Raw genomic sequence first — 21,688 nt, 5'->3', positions numbered from 1 at the left:
AGTTATTACATCTGCATATACATTATCTAAATAGATGAGAGTGGAAATTGTCTTCATTTACTATTGCCCTCATTACTACTATTTTCTAGAAGGTGTTCAATTGGTTCCAAGTGCACCAACATGAGCAGACAGACGGAAACGCTTGACAGAAGACAACAGCTGCTGAGGGCAAGGTGTGTGCCAGGTTAGAGACACTACATCCTACAGCACACTCATGAGTTACATGCCTTCAATGTTTAATTTTGTGATGTTAAGCTAAATATAATACATATATGACCCTATCCTGTCACTCTTAGGGCATTTTCACACCTGGCTCTTATGGAGCATCTGTTTTGGAACCTGGTGCTTTTTCACCCTTAGTTCGGTTCGTTTAGGCATATATGAATTGACCAATCCCACTCGGATCAGCACCAAAACAACCGCCCTGACATCGCCTGAACGAGGTGGTCTCGATCGGATTGAGAACAAACTCTGGAGCGGTTCGGTTGAGGCGACAAAGCAATCCGACCCAATAAACCAAGCGGTATCATAATTCTTAACAAGAAATGTGTTATGCAAGGAATAACTGATGACGGACCGTTGAATTATTAGGAATAATGCACACCAGAGGTGGTAATGCACCGTTACACCTCGGGTGCACAGTATTTTTCAATAATTCAACGGCCCGGAGTCAATTATTCTGCATATACTACGGTTACCACAACTCAAAACATTGTTCAGATGATGTATTTCAAGACATTTGGCAGGTTTTGTCCTTAAAACACTCTTGTGTGTTGGACTAATTTCTTACGCATCTAAAAACTGAAATCTTTTGAAGCAAAGTGATATGGAACTGTAATGCTGTCAAGACCCGCCTGGAACTACTTTAGCCGTGCGTTTTCCTGAAAATAATTGCAGTTACTTTAGAACATTCGTCAACCAATCAGATTCAAGCATTCAACACCCCGTAGTATAAAAAAATATTCGTCTTAAATGTATAATTGCTCTTCGCTGTGCATTTGTCCCGATGAAGCCTTGATTCCTGCTCTAACTGCATTATAAACAAATAATATATCTATCAGTTAAGGGTAGTAACGATAGCTACATTTGTATAAATGTTTGCGTGTTTCATGACAGCTAAAGATAAAGCCACAATAAGCTGGCAAAGCTTGTCAATCCATATATGGATAACGCAGAAGAATCTCTGACCAATAAAAGGACAGTTTTACCCACATTTGCATTCAATGAATAAAAATTTGAAAACTTAAAAATGTTACATTAATATTCACTTTACCTTTTAAATCCAACAGAGATGTGAAGAGCCACAGATCCCTCTCAATCAGGATAGATACAAACTCCAGATGACAATGGGTACACATTTCAGAGCTGAAGCCCAAAGTTAACTGAAGTCCGTCCAGTGTTACAGAAGAATCCTGTGTGAAGTGTGTTTTAGACTACAGTAAATATACGACTCACTGTCCAGAGATTAATATGGACCCTGAAATTAGGCATAATTGTAATTGTTCTCATCAAAAGAGTAACCAACTTGAAGTGAATTTACAACTGTTTATTTGTTCTGTTAAAATTTAGAGAAGTGCACAATGCACAAAAGTTAATATTTGAAGTTAATAAAATGTTCCAGACTAGTTACTGTAGTATGACAGGGTTTCATACAAAAAAAAGGTTTAATTTTTCCATGTTCAACTGTTTGTGACGGTTTTACGTTTGGGATCAATATTTTTTTCTTAGTTCGGATTTATATATCATTTCATATTCCTTTCACTTTTTTGCAGTAAAATAGTGGTGTATTTAAATGATAGTAATGTGCAACAAAACTGTAAAATCCTACCAATTCATTACAAATCTACGAAGCTTTACAAGTCAACTGATTTTCCCCTTTCACATTTGATATTATTTTCAATCCATGTGACCTATAATAAGGTTATTAAATTGCATTTTTACTATCATATGTCACTAAAAACAGCTGATGATGTCAATGTATAACACATTTACTGTTTATAATATTACTATAAGGTGTTTGGTTGTCCGAGTTCTCCTTTATGTGCTGTTCTAATTGAACACGTTTTACTATAGTAATGTTAAACTTGTTAAAATAAACAAGAAATGAAAACACAGCCTTTTCCATCTGCAATTTCCAGACTACAGAATATTTCATACAACACTTTAATCTGATCATGCTACCGATAGAATACACTGTCAACTCTAAAGTTGCAAGTATGAAAAAATTACTAATACCTCATTTGCATGTACATACTCAATCCCCCATAATACAAAGGAGGAAGTGATCATGTTGAAATGCATGCATGATTTTGACAATGCATGTAAGTAATGCTTGCAAGTTGCAACACTGTGTAAAGTGACAATAATATTGAAGTAACAGTATATGCAGAATTTGTAATAACAAATCACATTTAAACAAATACAACAATTACTTCCTGGCCTGGAATTAACCAAATTTGATTTGCAGTGTTCCTAAACAAAGTATGTGAACGGTTCAGTAAAAAAAGCCTGATATCTGCATGACTGTGATGACCTATGGCCAAAGCGCAGCCCTGCTAATAATCAGAACAGCAGCTTGATTGCTCGTGCTCATATTGCGTAGTTCATTAGAGACAAGTTAAGAATGTAGTAAAACAGATTTAGTAAAACAGTATCTATATTAGTCACAAGACATTAACTACACAAACCTTCAGACCTCTTAGAGACCAAAGACGATATTAAACGATAATGTCACAAATCCCTTGTACAAGGAATGTGTTATTTCAAAACTCATTTACATAGCAGTATAACTGTTCATCTCTAACGGTAATCCTTGAGTCTAGAACCCAATGATGATGAAAGTCATCGGATAACCATGTGATTAAAGGAGCTTATTGTGGGATGTGACGGAACTGTTCACAAATGTAACCAACAAATAAACAGTGATCATGACTCTTCCTCGGGCACACGAACCTTACTTTCATAAGACACTAGAGTCTGGTAAAGACTTTCTCTGCTTTGGTTTCCACTGACATTGTTCCACTGGTCAATTTCACGTACAGAGGTTCCACCTTTCAGCTGATCTACGTAATCAGTGTTCTGATGGAGAAATAAAATATGATCAAGGTGTTTAGACCCCAATGTGGCCCTTCTTTGGGTCACCGGAGACTCCCTGGGGGCAAAGGTCCGATCGGCGGACACAGCAGTTGCTGGTATGGACAGGTATTTTCGTGCCAGTATGGCCACCGCAGGAAAGCGATGCTCCTTGTTGCGCCACCATTGCAGAGGCGAGAGGCTGCGTCTGCAGAGCGGCTCTGCTATGTAATTCTCCAGCTGCTGGTGAATTTCGGGCATTCGCTCAGTAGGGTCCTCGCCCAGAAGAATATCGTACATGCTCTGTGGGAGAGGACTTATTCGTGTTCGAGGCGTGTGCTGTAAATCTCCCCTCAGCGGCGAGGTCAAACTGGTCCCACTAGAACGTCTTTTACGTTCATTGGTGTTCTTGAAAGGTGATTTAACAACCTCAAGTGCATTTTCATTGACCTGTTCTGGAGATGATAGGGCAGCGAAGGGCTCGCTCGGCTGCAGCTCAACGCTGTCACCTTCCTCCGCTGAGCCGCACGATTCAGGAGAATCCAAAGAAGTCATTACAGGCAGTGTCAAAGGATCATCCAATACAAAATCTACAGGTTCTTCCCGTTCATCCACAGGCTCTTCCATTTGCACGCTTTGTCTTCTCTCTCCTTTGCCCCTTGTGAAAGCCTGAACAGATAGCAGCTCTTTCACCTTGTCATGAAGCTTGCTACGGGCATGTGGGCTGAGAAACCGCAACTCTTTAAAACGTGGGTCCAGAAATGAAGACAGAACGGCATGGCAGTCCAGAAGAGCATCTTCATCACTCAGACTCCAGCGTTTGTCCATACCAGCGCGAATTCTCTCCATAACTCCCCTCACCACTGGACAGGTGCACTCCACAATTTTCTGTCCCAGGAGCCTGGACACTCCTTGGAGGCACGGCATCAGGGCTGAAATGGGTCCATTGATGTCCTCACTCAAAAACGATGCCGCAATGCGAACCGTTTTGAGCACAGGGACCAGTTCATGTATAAGGCGCCACTGGTGATCTGCCAGATTTGTTGCAACTTTTTGCTCCTCTAAGACGGAGCTTATCACCCACTTGAGCTCCAGAAGACTCTCACACATCTCAATGGCCGTGGTCCAGCGCCCTGGGTCGTTCAAGACCAGGGTTACAGACTCTTTATTAACGGCCTCTGCTTTCTGGCTCAGTGCTGTCGAAGCGCTCGCATCATGCTGGAAGTGTAGGACGATGGTGCGAGCATCTGCCAGAGCTTGCCTCACAGTCTCCACGCACAGTCCCTCCTGGACACATAGTTTCAGGGCCTGTCCTGCACAAAGCAGAGGTGACCATCCCTCCGGAAGATTGCTGGGGGGGGGATGGCTGGGTCCAGCAAATTCTTGCTGATATTCCGGATCGATGGTCATATTCTCCTGCCCGCCAGACTCGGATCCACTTGGGGTGTCGTGCACAACACAGAAAACAAAGTCCTCTGGAAGCTGGAACTCGGTGAGGACTCCTTTCAGGGTGTCTGTAAAGCTCACTTGCCCTCTCTCTGATGGGTTTCCTTTGAATTCTGCTATCGGTCGGGTCTCGAGCACGCAGCGTGCCAGGCGCCACTGAGGGTCGACAAAATGCGCACTGACTGTAAGGTAGTACTGACCGTCCCCTCCAACCCCACATCCATCTACGGAACGCCAGTATTCGGTGCAGAGGGTCAGACAGTGAGAACCTAGACTTGTCTGAAGATGCTGCTGAAGGCATTGCTTGAGGATGTGGTAACGATGCCAAAGTAAACTGCCAAGCAGAGATGGAGACGGCACGGGGTAGTTAGGCTCTAGGCAACTCAGTAAGAGCTTGAACCCCCTCTCTTCCACCACAGACAATGGCTGAAGGTCTCTGAAGACCATCTCCAAGATAAGATCGGTCAAAACCTCAGCCCGCTTGTTGCTGCAGGCTTTTGTGCCGTTACGGATGTTACTGCCTCCAGCAGTGCTGCTCATCTCCCCCGCAGGAAAATTATACATTAGGCAGCCCTCATCTGTATCTTGGTGCACAATGGCATTTGAATTAGAAGTACCGCTTGCGGCCGCACAGTCAGGGGCGTATGTGGTCCGAGCAGGTTTGGTCTCTCCCATCTCAGCTGTCAGTACTTCTACCTGCTCCTCTTTAATAGCAACAGGTAGCGCTGGTTGAAACGCAGCATTGCCTGCGGTGTTGTATCTGTTAGCTTGTAAAGCGGTCTGAATGTGAGAATGTAATGCTGCAGGGGTGGGGATGCCTGCTGTGTTGTGAGGGGGTACCGCTCCTTCCCGAATGCTGTGTTTGCGTCCCAAGTGTTCTCTCATGGAAGTAGTGCTGTTGTGAAAGGAAAGCTGTCTCTTACAATGGTTGCACTCGACACGATGCAGACTTAGCTGAGTGTAGTGGTTCCACACTTTCGACGTGCGACGATCCGAAAATGGCAAAAAACGCTGCATTCTCCTTCGTAGATTTTGACCGCTGAGGATTTCAGGATGCCTTTGTGGTGGGAGATCCATGTCTGTGGTGAAGGAAAAAACAAAAATACATTTAAAACGAGTAAAACAGGATAACACAGGAACTTAGCACAATTGCACTTGAAATTGACACTAAAAAAAACTATGGTAAATTTTAATCCTGAATCCTTAATGTGATGTCGAGGATTTTGTAACAATACATGTTGTTTTCCATAGAAATGGTAAGTCAATGTTATTATGTGATGTTTTCTGGGTCAACAAAATTCACGTAAAACTAAAGAATCTGCACTGTGTATTTGTTTCATTTCAGAGCCTTTGCTTAATGCTATGACATTACTTGCATACAGCTTTTTAAAATCTTTTGTCATAGTGTCTCAGCTCACCAAATCACTGTGCATGAATCAGTTCTTGTAACCATGTGTGTGTGTGAGAAAGAGAGAGTCTTGTGCGGCCATTAAAGAGAGTTTCTAGCTAGCTAAATCATTATACAAACATTGCAGTTTAGTCTGATTTTATATTCACTGTAAAAATGTGTGTGGCTGCTTAAAACCTATTCTACACTGTTTCCAGAACAAAATATTTGCATTTGGTTATATAAAATTAAGAGGTTTTTGCATCTACAATATAGCTTTCGTGTTGCAGTTTGTTTTTAATTCTACACTACCCATTAGGGCTGCACGATATTAAAGAAAAATGCGATAATGCTTAAAAAGTGTGTAAAGTAAACTTAAATTATCTTCAAAATATATTAAAAAACATACATACGTGTTTCACATTCTTTTTGTGACAAGAAAACATCCCTACAGCTTCTGAAAGTGAACAGCAGTGTTTTACTGAAACATAAGAAGTATTATTTTAACATCAGTGTAAACCACGGGGTTTAGGGTTTGAGGAAAGCCTACATTAGGTTTATTTAACAACAGAAACTGAATAATCAAATGTAAAAAATAAATACTGCTTAGTTATCAATGTATTAATTAAATACACTGATTCTTATTAAAGCTACAAAAGTTATTCAGCCAAGAGCAGTGAGTGATTTTCTCTTTGTATTTTGTTCATGATCTCAGTTATTGCAAGCTGTTGCAATATGCATTTCGCGATATATACATTTGCGATCATTTCGATATATTGTGCAGCCCTACTACCCTTCACATCTTGGTTTAATTATTTTTTAATAACAGATGTGGCTGGTTGTAGAACATTTTACTGTTGCATAACCAAACTGCAGCACTGTGAAAAACTATAAAAGGACGTATATTTGTATAAGAGAAAGTAGTTTTAGGTATATATATATTTCCTTAGACTCACTGACTTCACATTAAAAAGTCCTTAAAGTATATAATCCATGTAGTAGTCACTCTAGTCAATAATGTATTTCATAAAACTGTTTATATAATAATTATAACAGAAAAATGTTGAGAAATAACTGTAGATGATTATAGCATGTCACACAGCAAAACACTGCCGTCTCTACTTAAAATTAATTCAAAAACATTTTTGTTTTTCGCGGAAACATTTAGAATGAATTATAAGGCATGTATTATGATAATGACTCCACATCAGTCACAGCACACATTGCTCGTCACAAGAGCATTTAGGCAGAGAACAATAACCATGCAACATGATACTAATGAAACAATTCCGCTATTATTTACATCAAGCGTCACTGGATGTTCTTCCGGGCGTGTAAAGGGCCATTATGGTTTCATCCACTTCCTGCCTGTGTTCCCTCCATTAAACAGTGCACGATTCAGCGACAATAACTTGTACACCTTATTTTCCTATCTGAAAATAAATAATATGTTATTAGTAATATATATATTTTTAAAATCTCAGAATCCCCGCACAACCTCCGCGCGTTTGCGACCTACTACACACTGGATGTGTTTAGCACGATACCCGTTAGGGTACAAGGGTAAGTTGTTCGCAGCCAAGAAAAGCGAACAATGTCCATCATTCAGGTTTATATAACATAACTACGCGACACTATTCGTGTAGCTTACGTTTAATTGTTGAAATTAATTAATAACGTATATGTACAAAAAAGTAAAGTGTTAATACCACAGCACTGTCGACTGTTATTTTGAAAACAACTATTTAGCGACAGTCCCTAAAGTTGAATTTACTTCCGATTTGCGCATGATGTGTCAATAAAACAAATAACTTCATTCTAGGCGACGTGAATGAGATATAGCTTGGCTATCATTCCATACAGTCCAGTTCAAACCTAATCTGACCAAATGGATTATTCTGGAAAAGAAAAGGAAGCCTTGGCCATTATGGCTGAGGCAGACAAGAAAATGAAAACGTCGCATTCGCTGTTAGGAACGTTTTTCGGGTAAATAATGTTTATTTTTATTTTTTTGCATCTCTGCAATATTGAAAGTGCAAATCCTTCTTAAAATCTAACTGAAGTGATTTGTATTAATTAGTATCCGTTTGCAACAAACAATATTGATATCGATCATTGTTGTTAATTTAGATTAAAACGCAATGCTTTTGAAATTGCATTATTTGTAATATAACGTTGTTCGCATTAAGCTGTCATAAATCTACTCTAGTTATCCGCAGATTTTGCACAAAAGTGATTCGGTCAGCTAGCCAAGTAGCATCGCACTGCACGCATAATAAAGCGTCATAATAAATAGAGTTGTGCGCACGGAATGAAGCGTTTCCTTGTCGCTTTCATTCATACTCTACTCAAACCCAATGCACACTAAGTGATGTTGCTCGTTTTGCCCTGGTTTAATACTTTTCTGAAACTCACCCATGCTGCCTTCGCCTGGCCCTTCCGCGCACAGTCTCTCTCCGCCGCTGGCGACTGCGGGGATGTTCAGTCGATGTTTCACTCTGAGGTGTTTTATCATGTTAGCTGTATTTGAGGAGAACTTAAAGTCCGTCTTACACAGCCTGCAGTAAACAGTGGCATTGCTCTCATTTTTAATGTAGTACTTCCAGGCTATTGAGCAATATCGGGCCTGTGTTTTCACACTGATTTCTGGGTCCTCTTGCTTCATGTTGGCCATATCAGGTCTGAAAACACGTTGTATGAGTGCAGGGGACGACAGATGTTAATAGCGCCGCCTAATGGTTTGAGTGAATCTCCCCTCTCGCTTTTGTTCATTGTACTGTAGGAGTTCCTCCAAGGTCGAGGAGGCCTGTGACTTGTACGTGAGAGCTGCCAACATGTTCAAGATGGCTAAGAACTGGAGTGGTACGATACACAGCAACCTTTGCACCACTGTATTAAAGGGATAGTTCACACAAAATGTACATTCTGTCATTAATTACTCACACACATGTCGTTCCAAACCCATAAGACTTTCGTTTATCTTCGGAACACAAATTAAGATCTTTTTTGATGAAATCTGAGAGACGTCTGTCCCTCCGTTGACAGCTACGCAACTACCACTTTAACGCTTCAAAAAGATCATAACGAGATCGTAAAACTAACTCATATGAATTGAGCGGATTAGTCCTAATTTTCTGAAGAGACACGATCGCTTTATATGATGAACAGATTGAATTTAGGTTTTCATTCTCATTTAAACATTGATCAACTCACATCAGTTGTGGTAAACTGAACCAGGTGCGAGAACCAATGAGATTAATTCTCGTGTTACGCAGCACGTTTGAGCTTCTGTTTATGTTCACTGATCCACGTTTAAATTAAATCTAACCCTAAATTAAATCTGTTCATCATTCAGAAACCACTCAATTCATATGGATTAGTTTTACAATTTCTATGAACTTTTTGAAGCGTTAAGTGGTAGTTGTGTAGCTGTCAATGGAGGGACAGAAATCTCTCAGATTTCATTAAAAATATCTTCATTTGTGTTCCGAGGATGAACGAAAGTCTTACGGGTTTGGAAGGACATGAGAGCGAGTAATTAATGAACTAATGAATTTTTGGCTGAACCATCCATTTAAGGTGTTAAATAAGCACATGGCAGTTCTATTGTTCATTTTCTTTCTTCTCTATTTAAGCTGCTGGAGATGCCTTCTGCAAAGCAGCACAACTCCATTTGCAGGTGGAAAGCAAGCACGACGCAGCCGTTAACTTTCTTGATGCTGGAAATGCATTCAAAAAGTCTGATCCTCAAGGTACAGCTCTCATTGTTACTTTTAAAGACTGAACAATAAAAATATCTCAGTATGTAGTGTTGCTATTTCAAAAGGAGTTTAATTTGTATTATGGCTCTCCTACAACTTCTCTACACAGAGGCAGTAAACTGTTTCTGTCAGGCCATTGACATCTACACAGATATGGTGAGAAAAATTATATTATTCACCCAAAAATGAAAGTTCTGTTATCATTTACTCACCCTCATGTTGTTTCAAACCACTTTTGTTCATCTTCGGAACACAATGAAGATATTTTGGTGAAATCTGAGAGCTTTATGTCCCTTCATTGACAGCTACACAACTACCACTTTGACGCTTTAAAAGTTCATAAAGAGATCGTATAATCCATATGAATTGTTCCACCTCAATTCAACATTGTATATGTAATATGGGTGCTTGTTTTTGTTTTGTTTATAGTGATACACTTATACTCTGAAATTCTCATGTGTGTCCACAGGGGCGTTTCAACATCGCAGCAAAACACCACATATCTATTGCAGAAATCTATGAATCTGAGTTATTGGACATAGACAAAGTAAGTTGGAAGTGATCTTTTTTTATGGAAAGGTGCACATTTATCAGTAAGTGGTTCAGATGAATATGGACAGTATGTCAAAAGCATAAAAATACACTATAATTTGTGGGTTTTAATGCTGTTTTTTTTAAAACTTGAAGCAGAGCAACTTTTCTCAACATTATTAATAAAAAAATGTTTCTTGAGCTGCAAATCAACATTGAATAATTTCTGAAAGACTGTGAGACACTGAAGTCTGGAGTAATGATGCTTAAAATTCAGCTTTGCCATCACAGGATGGCAAATATATATTAAAATAATAAATAGTTATTCTAAAAATGTCAACTGTGGAATGATAGTGTATTTGCTAATGCATCAGATGATCCATACTGACTGAGCCTATCACATTACAGAGAGCCCCTTATGAAAGAAAAGTAGTGTTCATTCATTTGTTATTATTTGGTCCCAAAATACTTATTTATGTGTACAGGCCATTGTTCATTATGAACAGGCAGCCGATTATTTCAAAGGGGAGTCATCCACCAGGTACTATACTATAGTCTTTACATGCTTTTATATGTTTCACATTTATCAGAAATGTTGTAGAACAAATTAGGTCTGAGCAAAGAAGTTGTGTTGCAATTAAATGATTGCATTTAATGTTATCATACTAACTTGTACTCTCTCTCTGTAGTGCAGCTAACAAGTGTCTTGTGAAAGTGGCGACCTATGCGGCTCAGATGGAGCAGTACCCGAAAGCCATTGAAATATTTGAGCAGGTCTGTGTGATGATCTGTCGAAAACCTGTTAATTTGTTTTCTTCACCCTTCATGTTGAGTGGCATGTTGTGTCTGTTCAGATTGGGATTTACTCCATGGACACTACCCTGTTGAAGTATGGTGCTAAAGACCATTTCTTCAAAGCAGCGTTGTGTCACTTCTGTGTGGACATGCTCAACTGCAAGGTGATTGATTTTACCTGCTCACAGTCTGAAGAAGAATGATATTTACAATGCAACTCTCTGCTTTATCATTATTTAATGCGTGTTCTCTCCAATAGCTGGCTGTACAGAAGTATGAAGAACTGTTTCCAGCTTTCTCAGATGCTAGAGAGTGCAGACTTCTTAAGGTGAGTCTTTTCTTCCAACAAGTTGAATTGCTTAGTTTCTTCCATAGACTTCAGCTGTGATCTCAGGCCCTGTTTACACCTGGTATTAAGATGCGTTTTAGACGAGGGAGACACATTCCCGTTTACACCTGGTGTTTCAATTTAATCCACTTTCAACCACTTCTGTCCTGATTTCTCTGAGGGGAGGATCTATGGGCAGGAAAATGTAGGGTTTTTTCAGATCTTTCAATCTAATGGAAAAAATAAGCTTGGACAATTTACATATGAACACGCACAGAGACGACGGAAAAACATACGGAGAGCATCAGCTTTCATTTCTGCTCTGACAGTCGTAAGACCAGCCGAGAGTGTGTGTTAGAAATCAGGAATGCTGAGAGAACATTGTGCTTGTTACGTTTTTCATCTTCAAACCAAACTTGGGTCTCCAGCCGACAGAGTTTAAATCCAGTCTGTATAACGCACTTCCCATAATCTTTACACATTAGGTCAGTAGGCGGAGAGTAGACGGTCTTTTGTTGCTGTTTGAACACATTCGATCACATGAGCGTTTACACTACGAAATCATTCCGGTCTAATGTGTTTTCGACTACCTCTGGAAGTGGTTGAAAGTGGACAAGCTCAAAACATTTTAGACCCCGTTTACACCTGTATTTAGTGTCGTCCACTTGTGATCTGATCGACCAAACGCATCTTAATCAGGTGTAAACAGGGCCTCAGATTCTGAGTCAACATCAGTTGAGATTGAAGGTGGAAGCTTTGCCCAAATCCTTTTCTTTATCTATTAGGTTTCCATTGTCTCTATTAATTGTTTTGTATATTTTTATATCTAAACACTACCGTTCAAAAGTTTGGGGTTGAGTTTTTAAAATGTTTTTAAAAGAAGTCTCTTCTGCTCACCAAGACTACATTGCTTTGATTACAAATAAAGCGAAATCTTTGTGAAATATTATTACAAATTAAAATAACTGTTTTCTATTTTAATATATTTTAAAATGTAATTTATTCCTGTGATGCAAAGCTGAATTTTCAGCATCATCACTCCAATGATCCTTCAGAAATCATTCTAATATGCTGATTTGCTGCTCAAGAAACATTTCTTATTATTATCAATGTTGAAAACAGAAAATCATTTAATGCATCCTTGCTGAATAAAAGTATTAGTAAAGTATTTCTTCTTCAAAATAAAAACGTGCCAATTTCAAACTTTTGAATGGAAGTATTTGAACATTTTGTGACGCTTTATACAAAATAATCACAATGTTTCTGCATTTCACATTAAACAGAAACTTCTTGATGCATATGAAGAGCAGAATATTGATGCATACGTTGATGCAGTAAGTTCTCTTTGTATATTTGTTACATAATTCACTGCACACATTTTACCAGTGGTCATTCATTAATGAATTAAGGCCCGTTCACGACAAAAACGATAACTATATTAGCATCCACACCAGCGGACCATATCATTCTGTTTATTCTGTAAGTGTGCTGCAGTTTTGTGCGTCTGTCACTTTAAATGCTCGAGCTCTTTAAAGCGGAATGGATTCTGATTGACATTGTCAATGTTTTTATCGTTCATCAGCTGGAAAAAAATCGTTCTGTAAGTGATTCCAATGATATATCGTTCCTCTCTGCCATTATCGTTATACTTGTGGTGTGGACTCTGCTATTCTTTTGTATTTAGAACGGTTTTTAGAACTACATCTTATAGTTATAGTCCTCGTGAACGGGCCTTTACTGAATGCAATATTCTGCTATTATTATTATTATTATTTTTCATTAGGTAAGGGAATTTGAATCCATCTCCAGGCTTGATCAGTGGCAGACCACTATGTTACTAAGAATCAAGAAGACCATTCAGGACGATGAGAATGACCTTCGCTAATGTGAAGTCTTGAATCCAAGCACACCACCCGTTCTCCTGTCCTTCCTCTCTCTTTCTCACAGTCTCTTTATGTGTAAATTAAGGTCACGTACATTTTGTCTTGAGCCTTTTTCTCCCAAATCCTACAGTCTTAAAGGAAATATAACTTTTATCCCCTAGAGCACTTCGAAGTCTTCTAGAATGATACTGGATAGGATTTATGTTACAAGCTTTGACCACAACTTCCCCTTGTGGTAAATGTAACTCATTAGAAATGTGATTATTTATGTGTTAACATTTTCATTCATGCGTGTGCAGCTTCGGTAGTTGTTTTATTTATCGTTCTTTTATTAATGGTTGTAAATTAACTTTATTATTTTATTTATTGATCCAGTCGCAAGGCTCTGTATGTGTCAACAATACTTAGTAGAATTTATTAGTGATTATAATTATTATTATCAGTGATAATTATTATAATTAAGTATTTATAAATTGTGCAAAATACTGTAACTATGATCAGCTAGAATCAGCTGAAACAACACTAATTGCCATTTTCTTGTTTTCCTCTATGGAGGACATGCTTGTGTGATAGTTCATCTGAGAATGAAAATTGTCATCATTTACTCTCCCTCAAGTTGTTCCAACCCTGAATGAATTTCTTTTTTCTGCTGAACACAAAAGAAGATATTTTGAAGAATACGGGTAACCAGCCAGTTGGACCCCATTGACTTCCAGTATTTTTTTCCCCTCCATACTACGGGAAGTCGATGTCTGGTTACCCGTATTCTTCAAAATATCTTCTTTGTGTTCAGCAGAAGAAAGGAATTCATACAGGTTTGGAAGAACAACCTAGATGTTTTTTTCTGTTTTTTTGTACCTACACACAGAAGAATGAATCTGCATGATGTTTATTGCAGTATTTTGGAGGATGTGAGGTTGTATTAGTCCTCTGTCTGAAGGTGTACTGGTTGACTTAACTGTGCAATTTCTTTATGATGTATTGTGAATTAAATAGGTTTTTTTACAACCATCAGGACACATTTTTCAGTACTTGGGTCACGTTTTCAGAACTCTTCACGCAGTGAGCACATAGGCAGTCTATTTGGGCTAAACTGTGGATTATTGCTCATTGCTTTGGCTACTTTCAAATGATAAGTCGTTTCTCACTTAGACACAACCTCCGCCAAAACTCAGGTTGCACATTTGCATACTCTTTCAAACTGTTAAACTTAAGCTAAAAACAAAAACACAAAAATAAATAAGATGGCAATTAGCTGCATTTTTTACAGTAATACCACATTGAAATATATTCTGAATCTAAAAAATGAAATGCTATCAAAACAATTTGATAGAGCTGAACACCAACATAGGTGTTTAGGGGATATTCACACAGAATGTGTTTTGCTGTTCAAAACGTGAGGTCAGTGGAGCAAAAAGACTCTAGAAAAAACTTGCGCTTTAAAAGTTAAACTTATTTTAACTTGAACGCCGCAAATGACGTGAACACAACAGTTAAACACTTCTATCCAGCGCGTTTACATAGAAAAAGTAGCGCAGTGTAATGGAAAACCGCATTCTGTGTGAACCAGCCCTTGGTTTTTCAATTTCACCATCTGTACAAAAGGGACCATTTAGGAATAATTTTGTAATGTAAACATGGACCATGCAGTGAATTGAAACAGTAGAGAGATGTCATTCTTGTTTTGTAAAGAAATTTTACAAAAGAAAACTGTAATGCTACCTGTTGCTAGTGTTTTTTAGGTTGTTTTATGGGTGACAAAGTGTGTTTGTGTACTAATGTTATGGAAGAATGACTTGATTTGAGACATGGATAAAGTGTTTTTTGGTAGTTTTAGTGTGTTTTGAATGTGAAATTAACTGCTGTGACAAGCTGAAAGTTGGTTAGGAGAACTGTGTGAAAAGTTTTGAAAAAGTGACCTAAGTATTGAGAAATATGGTCTAACGATTGTAAAAAAAAAAAACAGAAAAACAATTGGACCTGAGGAACCAGCTTGCCATGAAATTGTCATAGTTTTTTTTTAAGCTAATATCATGCCAAGTTTAGTTTATTGATGTTAGAGTACTCAGAAAATAGGATCATATTGTTTGTTACCTAAAAGACACTAGAAATGATAGGCGTCTTATTTATAAAGTTGATAAGAGTTGTGTGCTTTTTGGATGACAATTTTATCTGCATACACATAGATGCTTACGACTAATTGCGTACCAATACAGGAACTTAAGCATGAAGAAAAAAAGCATGGCTGAATAAGCTTAATGTAACAAAAAAATGAAGTGTAACACAAAGTACAGTGTTTGGAGCGAGGTGTTACAACAGTCGAAGCATGCGTGTATTCATCAAAGCTGTTATGTTAAACTGATTTTAAAAGCAAATAAATTATATGATTCCCTCAAGTTTTGTAAAGTCTTAATATTTCATCGATGTGGACAAACATACAAAGGCACTGTTTAGATTCCTTAATGAATTGCACACAGTATCTGACCTTAATTACCCTTTCACACCTAAGTTTAAAATATTCTAGCTGACCACCCAGTGTGATTTAAGGCAACCATTATTTTAGAATGTATCACATTATTATAAACCTTTATAATGATCATGTTAGCTGATCTATAACGCGCAATGGGCGTTGCCATGTTAGCGCCGCAATTCAGAGAATCGTATCTGTCGGATTTACAACACGTCAATTCATCCACTTTTCCCGAAATACTTGAAAGTAAGTGGTCGGTAAAGTGGGAGAAGAATAGAGTAAATTCTATAGTTACCTAAAACCTACACAATGTGTATCTGATATGAATAAAACACGTCAATTTATATAGTCTGTACGTTCTAATCACACAGGGTGATGTGAATGTGATCGTACGCAAAGGGTTAAACATTGACCAAACTCCAGGTTTATTTTGTCCATTGCAGAGTCACACCTCCATTTTAATCATCATCATCCTCATCATCCTCCAGATCCTCTGTCTCCTCCAGGGCCGCCGTCTCCTCCTCCAGGGCTGCTTGAAAAGCCTGCTCTTCCTCCACACTGGGGTCCTGGGCCTCAGTGATTTCGGGTCCGCTGGGGTATTCGCTCTGGGACGGTGGAAGCACTACTGGGGTGTAGGCCTCTCCGATATATTTCAACCCCCAACCAATGTATATGTTTCCAAAATTCCTGAGAGGGAGCAGAAAAATGCTTTAACTCAGCAGAAAAGGCATCAGATTAAAAGAGATGGTTAGATGGGCTGTTAGTAGGTATTTAGTTTTAAAAAGTAAGGTTCTTACTTGCCACTTTCACAAGCATAAGCATAAGCTCCAGGCCAGAGGTTGGAGCGCAGCACAGCGATGGAAAACTGAGGAATGAGGTAAGAGGAGATCATGGAGCTCCAGGGTGGGGTGTCATGAATCTCTGTGGACAGAGCGTTTTCTGCATTAGAGCTGATCATTTGAACTGTGCTGGAGGTGTACTGTATGTAAATGTGATGCAGTGTGACTGACTTGCATCCTCAGACAGAGGCGTCAGAAGAGGAGGCCCAATCTCAGGCTCCGGCTCATCAGGTTCTTCCTCCTCGGCATCTTCGTCAACATCGTCCGCTGACTTCTGAGTTATGTTTACCCACACACAGCGGCCCTAACATTCACATGTACAGTAATGTGCAAATGTCTTAGCTATGTTTGATTTTTCACCATAAAAACATTTCCAAGCATTCATTTTGCCATTTACTGGGCAGTCAACCCAAAAATAAAAATTCTGTTATTATTTACTCCCCCTCATGTTGTTCCAAAACCTGTATGACTTTGTTTCTTCTGTGGAAAATTAAAGAGGATATTTTTAAGAAAGTTTCGGTTCCCTTTTACTTCCATTTTATGGAGAAAAATGGATGTCAGTGGAAGCGGAAACAGTTTGGTTTTCAACGTTCTTAAAAATATATTTATTGGTGTTCCACAGAAGAAAGAAACGCATTCAGGTTTGGAACAATATAAGGGTGCGTAAATAATAACAGAATTTTCATTTTTTTTTTGTGGACTATACAGTGAGATATTTGTATAAAGATATTTGCACAAGAAGTCGGACATCAGACAATATGATCCACACAGAGATCTGATCTCTCTATTAACGAGTCCGTCAGGGATTTCATGAAGAGTGAATGAATTTAATGTAAATACTGTTCATGTTACTGTATATTTTCATAAAAAAATGACTACTGAATTAGGAGTGACCATGAATTTACAGTGTAGTTATTTTATTGAGTTGTTTGAGGGCTCATGAAAGTTTATATTTTATTTTATTCTTTCAAATTTGGCAAATCTGGTAATTTTCTCTATTTTTCCAAACCATTTGGACCATATTATTATGATATTATTATGTTAATGTATAACATGTAAAAGGGACACTGCAGAAACAAAGTGTTACCAAAAACGTACTCAATATCCACTTCAATGGACATTTCAGGGCGGATGAATTCCCAACAGGCCGTCTGTTTCTTACCTGTGTAAGTATGTGCTGTACATGATGGACCCATAGATTCAGAGACTCAGCCATCTCGTTTATATGATTGCCCTCAAAGTTAGGATTCTCCTCAAAGGTGTCTCGCAGTCCTTCATCCTCTCCTTCATCCTCCCCAAACTGGTAGAATCCCACAGGGCTGATGTGCGTGGCGGCTGAGATCCGTGCGATCTGGGCACGCAGGTAGTTGGCCTCATTGCCAGGAAAGGGAGGGAAACTTAGAACCGGAGCATCAAGCCTGCCTGAGAAGAGCCTGCGGATCTGCCGCGCTGCTGTGATCTGAGCGGGGGTGACCACCGGCAGTCTGACCCACGGCATGCCGGGCTCTTGACACACAAAATAAGTGAATTTATTGACGCCAGTGTGATTTTCTTCCTTTGGCACTGGCGGAGGTGGCATGTAAGTTGATTTAGGGAGTGGATCAGCCTGCAAATAGAGTTCAATCATTTTTGTCAAGTTGAATGTACATTTCTAGCCTTGTCTTTACCTGGAGTCTTAAGAATTTTCTGAAGAGACACAATCGCTTTATATGATGAACAGATTGAATTTAGGCTTTTATTCCCATGTAAACATTCATCAACGCACACATCAACGTAAATAGAAGCTCAAGCATGTTCGCTTGATGTGCAAGAACCAATGAGGTTTGTTCTCGTGTTACGCAGCATGTTTGAGCTTCTGCGAGAACCAATGAGGTTTGTTCTCGTGTCACGCAGCACGTTTGAGCTTCTGAAAGAACCAATGAGGTTTGTTCTCACACGTCAAGCAGGTTCGGCTGAGCTTCTGTTTATGTTCGCTGATCAATGTTTAAATTTGAATAAAAGCCTAAATTCAATCTGTTCATTATATAATGCGATCGAGTCTCTTCAGAAAATTTGGACTAAACCGCTCAATTCATATGGATTAGTTTTACAATCTCTTCATTAATTTTTTGAAGCGTCAAAAGTTATAAAAATTATAAAGTTATAAAATCTGAACTGCGAAATATACTGTAAACTCGCAATTGCAAGAAAAAAAAAAGTCGCAATTACGTTTTTTATTCCGTGGCGGAAACAAGCTTCCATTATTTTCTGTTGTCAACAGTGTAGCGATGTATAAAGCTCACACAGAAGTCACTTTCAAACCAAGCAGCTTTCTATTGGTCAACAATGGACATTTTTTACCTACAAAATTTCACAAATGTGACTGTACGATATTTACTGTATTTAGAGCAGTTTCATTTACTTCAGTTGCCGTTTTGTGACTTACTGCTTCTACAAGCTCTGCTTCATCCTTGTCCTCCTGTGACTCTTCCTCTCTCTCCTCATCCTCATTTGATGGTTCTGTGCTCTCCTGCTCCTCCTCTCCTTCACCCTCTCTGAATTCCCCCTCAGCCACCAGGTAGCTGCTCTGTGTGCCGAGGATCTTGCCCCAGAATCGACAGCGCTGGAGACACTGTGTGTCCACCAGTTGTTTCAAAGCCAGAAAGATTCTCTGCATCTCCTCTTTCCCCAGACCCACACCAGCTTGCTCAAAGAAGAAAGCCAGTTCTGCGACATTCGGTAGAGGAGAATCCACCTGAAAACGAGATGGAAGAATGTATTACAGAAACTGTTGTACTGCATTGAACTGCTCATAGGACCCACCACAAATGGTGTTTTGAAGATTAACCAAAGTCTTATGGGTTTGAAACAACATGAGGGTGAATACAGAATGATGACAGAATAAAATTTATTGGGTGAACTATCCCTTTAAAGGGATATATAAACATTGATCAGCAAACTGAACAGAAGCTCAACCGAACCTGCCTGACGCATGAGAACAAATGAACTTTTATGAACTTTTTAAAGCATCTAAGTGGTAGTCACGCGTAGCTGTCAACGGAGGGACAGAAATCTCTCAGATTTCATCAAAAAGATCTTCATTTGTGTTCTGAAGATGAACGAAAGTCTTATGGGTTAGAAACGACATGAGGGTGAGTAATGACAGAATTAAAAATTTTGGGTGAACTATCCCTTTAAATCACACTCCACAATGTCTGAATGTGATTGCATTAGATAACTACTTACCTAATCTAATTGCATTGATTAAATAGACAGCACAAGTTCACTTTTCAAGCAAAGCATTTAACAAAAAAGGTTAGGTTTTAACGGTTTAAAAAGCATTATATGGACCCTCAGGAGAGAAACTTACCAGCTCTTCCTCGTGATCACCTTCCCCGCCTGCCGCACGTTTGAAGAGTGTCTTCTGCTGCTCAGCCAGCAACAGAGCTGAGGATGAGGATGGACTGTCACGCAAGGTGTCCTGCTTCTCCTGCAGGATACTTCCTTTCAGCTCGCGACTCATGTCCTCGATCACATCGACTGCATTCTCTGGACGCTCATCCATAACTTTGGTTAACAGTCGTACAAGGTGGTCATAGCTGGACAAAGAGGTTCAATTTAGAACATATTTTGTAAACTTAAAGGGATAGTTCACCCAAAAATGAAAATTCTGTCCATAATTACTCACCCTCATGTTGTTTCAAACCTCCAAGACTTTTGTTCATCTTCAGAACACAAATAAAGATCTTTTTGATGAAATCTAAGAGCTTTCTGTCCCTCCATTGACAGCCATGCAACTACCATTTTTATGCTTCAAAAAGTTCATAAACAGATCGTAAAACTAACCCATATGAATCAAGCGGTTTAGTCCAAAATTTCTGAAGAGACACAATCGCTTTATATTATGAACAGATTGAATTTAGGCTTTTATTCACATATAAACATTCATCAACTCACAAATCAGTTGTGGTAAATGGAAGCTCAAGCATGAGAACCAATGAGGTTCATTCTCGTGTTACGCATCACGTTTGAGCTTCTGCAAGAACCAATGAGGTTTGTTCTCGAGCGTCAAGCAGGTTCGGTTGAGCTTCTATTTATGTTCTCTGATCAATGTTTGAATATGAATAAATTAAATCTGTTCATCATATAAAGCGATCGAGTCTCTTCAGAAAATTTGGACTAATCCACTCAATTCATATGGATTCATTTTACGATCTCTTTATTTCCATTTTGAAGCATCAAGGTGGTAGTTGTGTAGCTGTCAATGGAGGAACAGAGAGCTCTCAGATTTCATTAAAAAGATCTTCATTTGTGTTCCGAAGATGAACGACAGTGTTCAGGTTTGGAACGACATGGGGGTGAGTAATTAATGACAGAATTTTCATTCTTGGGTTAACTTAACCCTTTAAGTTTCTGTTCACCAAACAAAAGCAATATCCGCATTTTTGTAACTAAGTTACAATGACCGCTCAATTAAATAAATATGTTCTGCTAACATAAATGTAAGTTCAGACAAGTGTTCTGGCAAATAATGCAAACCTATCAGACAGTGCTACCAAAACTATATTTTCATTATAGGTAACTTATAGGTAGGTAGGGCTAATAAAGGCTCAAACCACATGAATAAATGTTGGCAGTGATAGGCAGCATTTTTCGTTGTCGAAGAACACCAGGACTTCTCAAATAAGTGTTAAACAACGTGTCCACGTTGTGACAGTATGCCCCACTAGATCAAATACGGTTATCATTTTTTATATAGCGCTATAGATATATTGGCAATAACAGTGGAAATGAACAATGTTCGTTGTCTTCCAAATACAGTTCTCGGTTTAGCGTCTGTTAAATAACGATGCTTTGTAATGAATAAATAATTGTAATAACTTAAAAAAGGCGAAATACTGAATAAAGCTAACGTTCATGTGATATAACAGTTACTTACAGATTGAGGTTTGTTTTAGTGCTGTTCTTCATCATGAAAGCCTTAAAACGAGCTGCCGCCTGCAGTCGCTCATTGTTCAACGCTTCCTCTGTCATCTCCATTTTAGTAAAACTTAAAACTGTCGCCGACTAATTAAAAACAAACAGTATATACCTTTTTTTTTTTCAATCCGTATTTCACGGATATTCACTTATATTTAAGGCAAATCTCCATGCACACAAACATCAGCGCATTTCCGCAGAGCAATTCCGTTGCCAT

The 21,688-nt window shown here is 38.8% G+C and overlaps 3 protein-coding genes across 5 annotated transcripts; 1 reads left to right on the top strand and 2 right to left on the bottom strand.

The window, feature by feature from the left end:
* Positions 1–2,145: 2,145 nt before the first annotated feature.
* Positions 2,146–8,636, bottom strand: zbed4l2 (zinc finger BED-type containing 4-like 2). 3 transcript variants are annotated; one of them, XM_084114196.1, is made up of 2 exons: positions 8,321–8,636; positions 2,146–5,597 (listed from the first exon to the last, which is right to left on the bottom strand). In XM_084114196.1, exons 1-2 carry the CDS (start codon positions 8,577–8,579, stop codon positions 2,926–2,928), a joined length of 2,931 nt encoding a protein of 976 aa, XP_083970322.1. In that variant the 5' UTR covers positions 8,580–8,636; the 3' UTR covers positions 2,146–2,925. The 3 variants fall into 3 exon arrangements, with proteins under 3 accessions (XP_083970322.1, XP_083970323.1, XP_083970324.1); XM_084114197.1 differs by lacking the exon at positions 8,321–8,636 and adding an exon at positions 7,209–7,447; XM_084114198.1 differs by lacking the exon at positions 8,321–8,636 and adding an exon at positions 6,319–6,385.
* Positions 7,659–15,599, top strand: napaa (N-ethylmaleimide-sensitive factor attachment protein, alpha a). The gene is made up of 11 exons (XM_084114200.1): positions 7,659–7,891; positions 8,688–8,767; positions 9,541–9,657; positions 9,776–9,822; positions 10,136–10,213; positions 10,683–10,738; positions 10,887–10,971; positions 11,052–11,156; positions 11,252–11,320; positions 12,604–12,654; positions 13,104–15,599. The coding sequence occupies exons 1-11, from the start codon at positions 7,794–7,796 to the stop codon at positions 13,203–13,205; spliced, it is 888 nt and encodes a 295-aa protein (XP_083970326.1). The 5' UTR covers positions 7,659–7,793; the 3' UTR covers positions 13,206–15,599.
* Positions 15,578–21,688, bottom strand: rsph4a (radial spoke head component 4A). The gene is made up of 7 exons (XM_084114199.1): positions 21,431–21,688; positions 19,862–20,090; positions 18,938–19,246; positions 17,675–18,118; positions 16,684–16,816; positions 16,471–16,594; positions 15,578–16,360 (listed from the first exon to the last, which is right to left on the bottom strand). The coding sequence occupies exons 1-7, from the start codon at positions 21,529–21,531 to the stop codon at positions 16,132–16,134; spliced, it is 1,569 nt and encodes a 522-aa protein (XP_083970325.1). The 5' UTR covers positions 21,532–21,688; the 3' UTR covers positions 15,578–16,131.

This window comes from Abramis brama, assembly GCF_963993115.1.
Source record: "Abramis brama genome assembly, chromosome: 5".
Lineage (NCBI taxonomy): Eukaryota > Metazoa > Chordata > Actinopteri > Cypriniformes > Leuciscidae > Abramis > Abramis brama.
The sequence above is the reverse complement of the archived record's forward strand: the minus strand, read 5'-3'. Positions and strand labels throughout refer to the sequence as shown.

Coding starts and splice junctions, on each gene's coding strand:
- zbed4l2 (XM_084114196.1), bottom strand. CDS start 8,579: ATGGCCAACATGAAGCAAGAGGACCCAGAAATCAGTGTGAAAACACAG. Junction 5,598..8,320: donor GCCAGGCGAAGGCAGCATGG/GTGAGTTTCAGA, acceptor CCTTCACCACAG/ACATGGATCTCCCACCACAA.
- rsph4a (XM_084114199.1), bottom strand. CDS start 21,531: ATGGAGATGACAGAGGAAGCGTTGAACAATGAGCGACTGCAGGCGGCA. Junction 20,091..21,430: donor ACTAAAACAAACCTCAATCT/GTAAGTAACTGT, acceptor CTCTTTGTCCAG/CTATGACCACCTTGTACGAC. Junction 16,361..16,470: donor TATGCTTGTGAAAGTGGCAA/GTAAGAACCTTA, acceptor GCTCCCTCTCAG/GAATTTTGGAAACATATACA.
- napaa (XM_084114200.1), top strand. CDS start 7,794: ATGGATTATTCTGGAAAAGAAAAGGAAGCCTTGGCCATTATGGCTGAG. Junction 9,658..9,775: donor CAAAAAGTCTGATCCTCAAG/GTACAGCTCTCA, acceptor TTCTCTACACAG/AGGCAGTAAACTGTTTCTGT. Junction 9,823..10,135: donor TTGACATCTACACAGATATG/GTGAGAAAAATT, acceptor GTGTGTCCACAG/GGGCGTTTCAACATCGCAGC.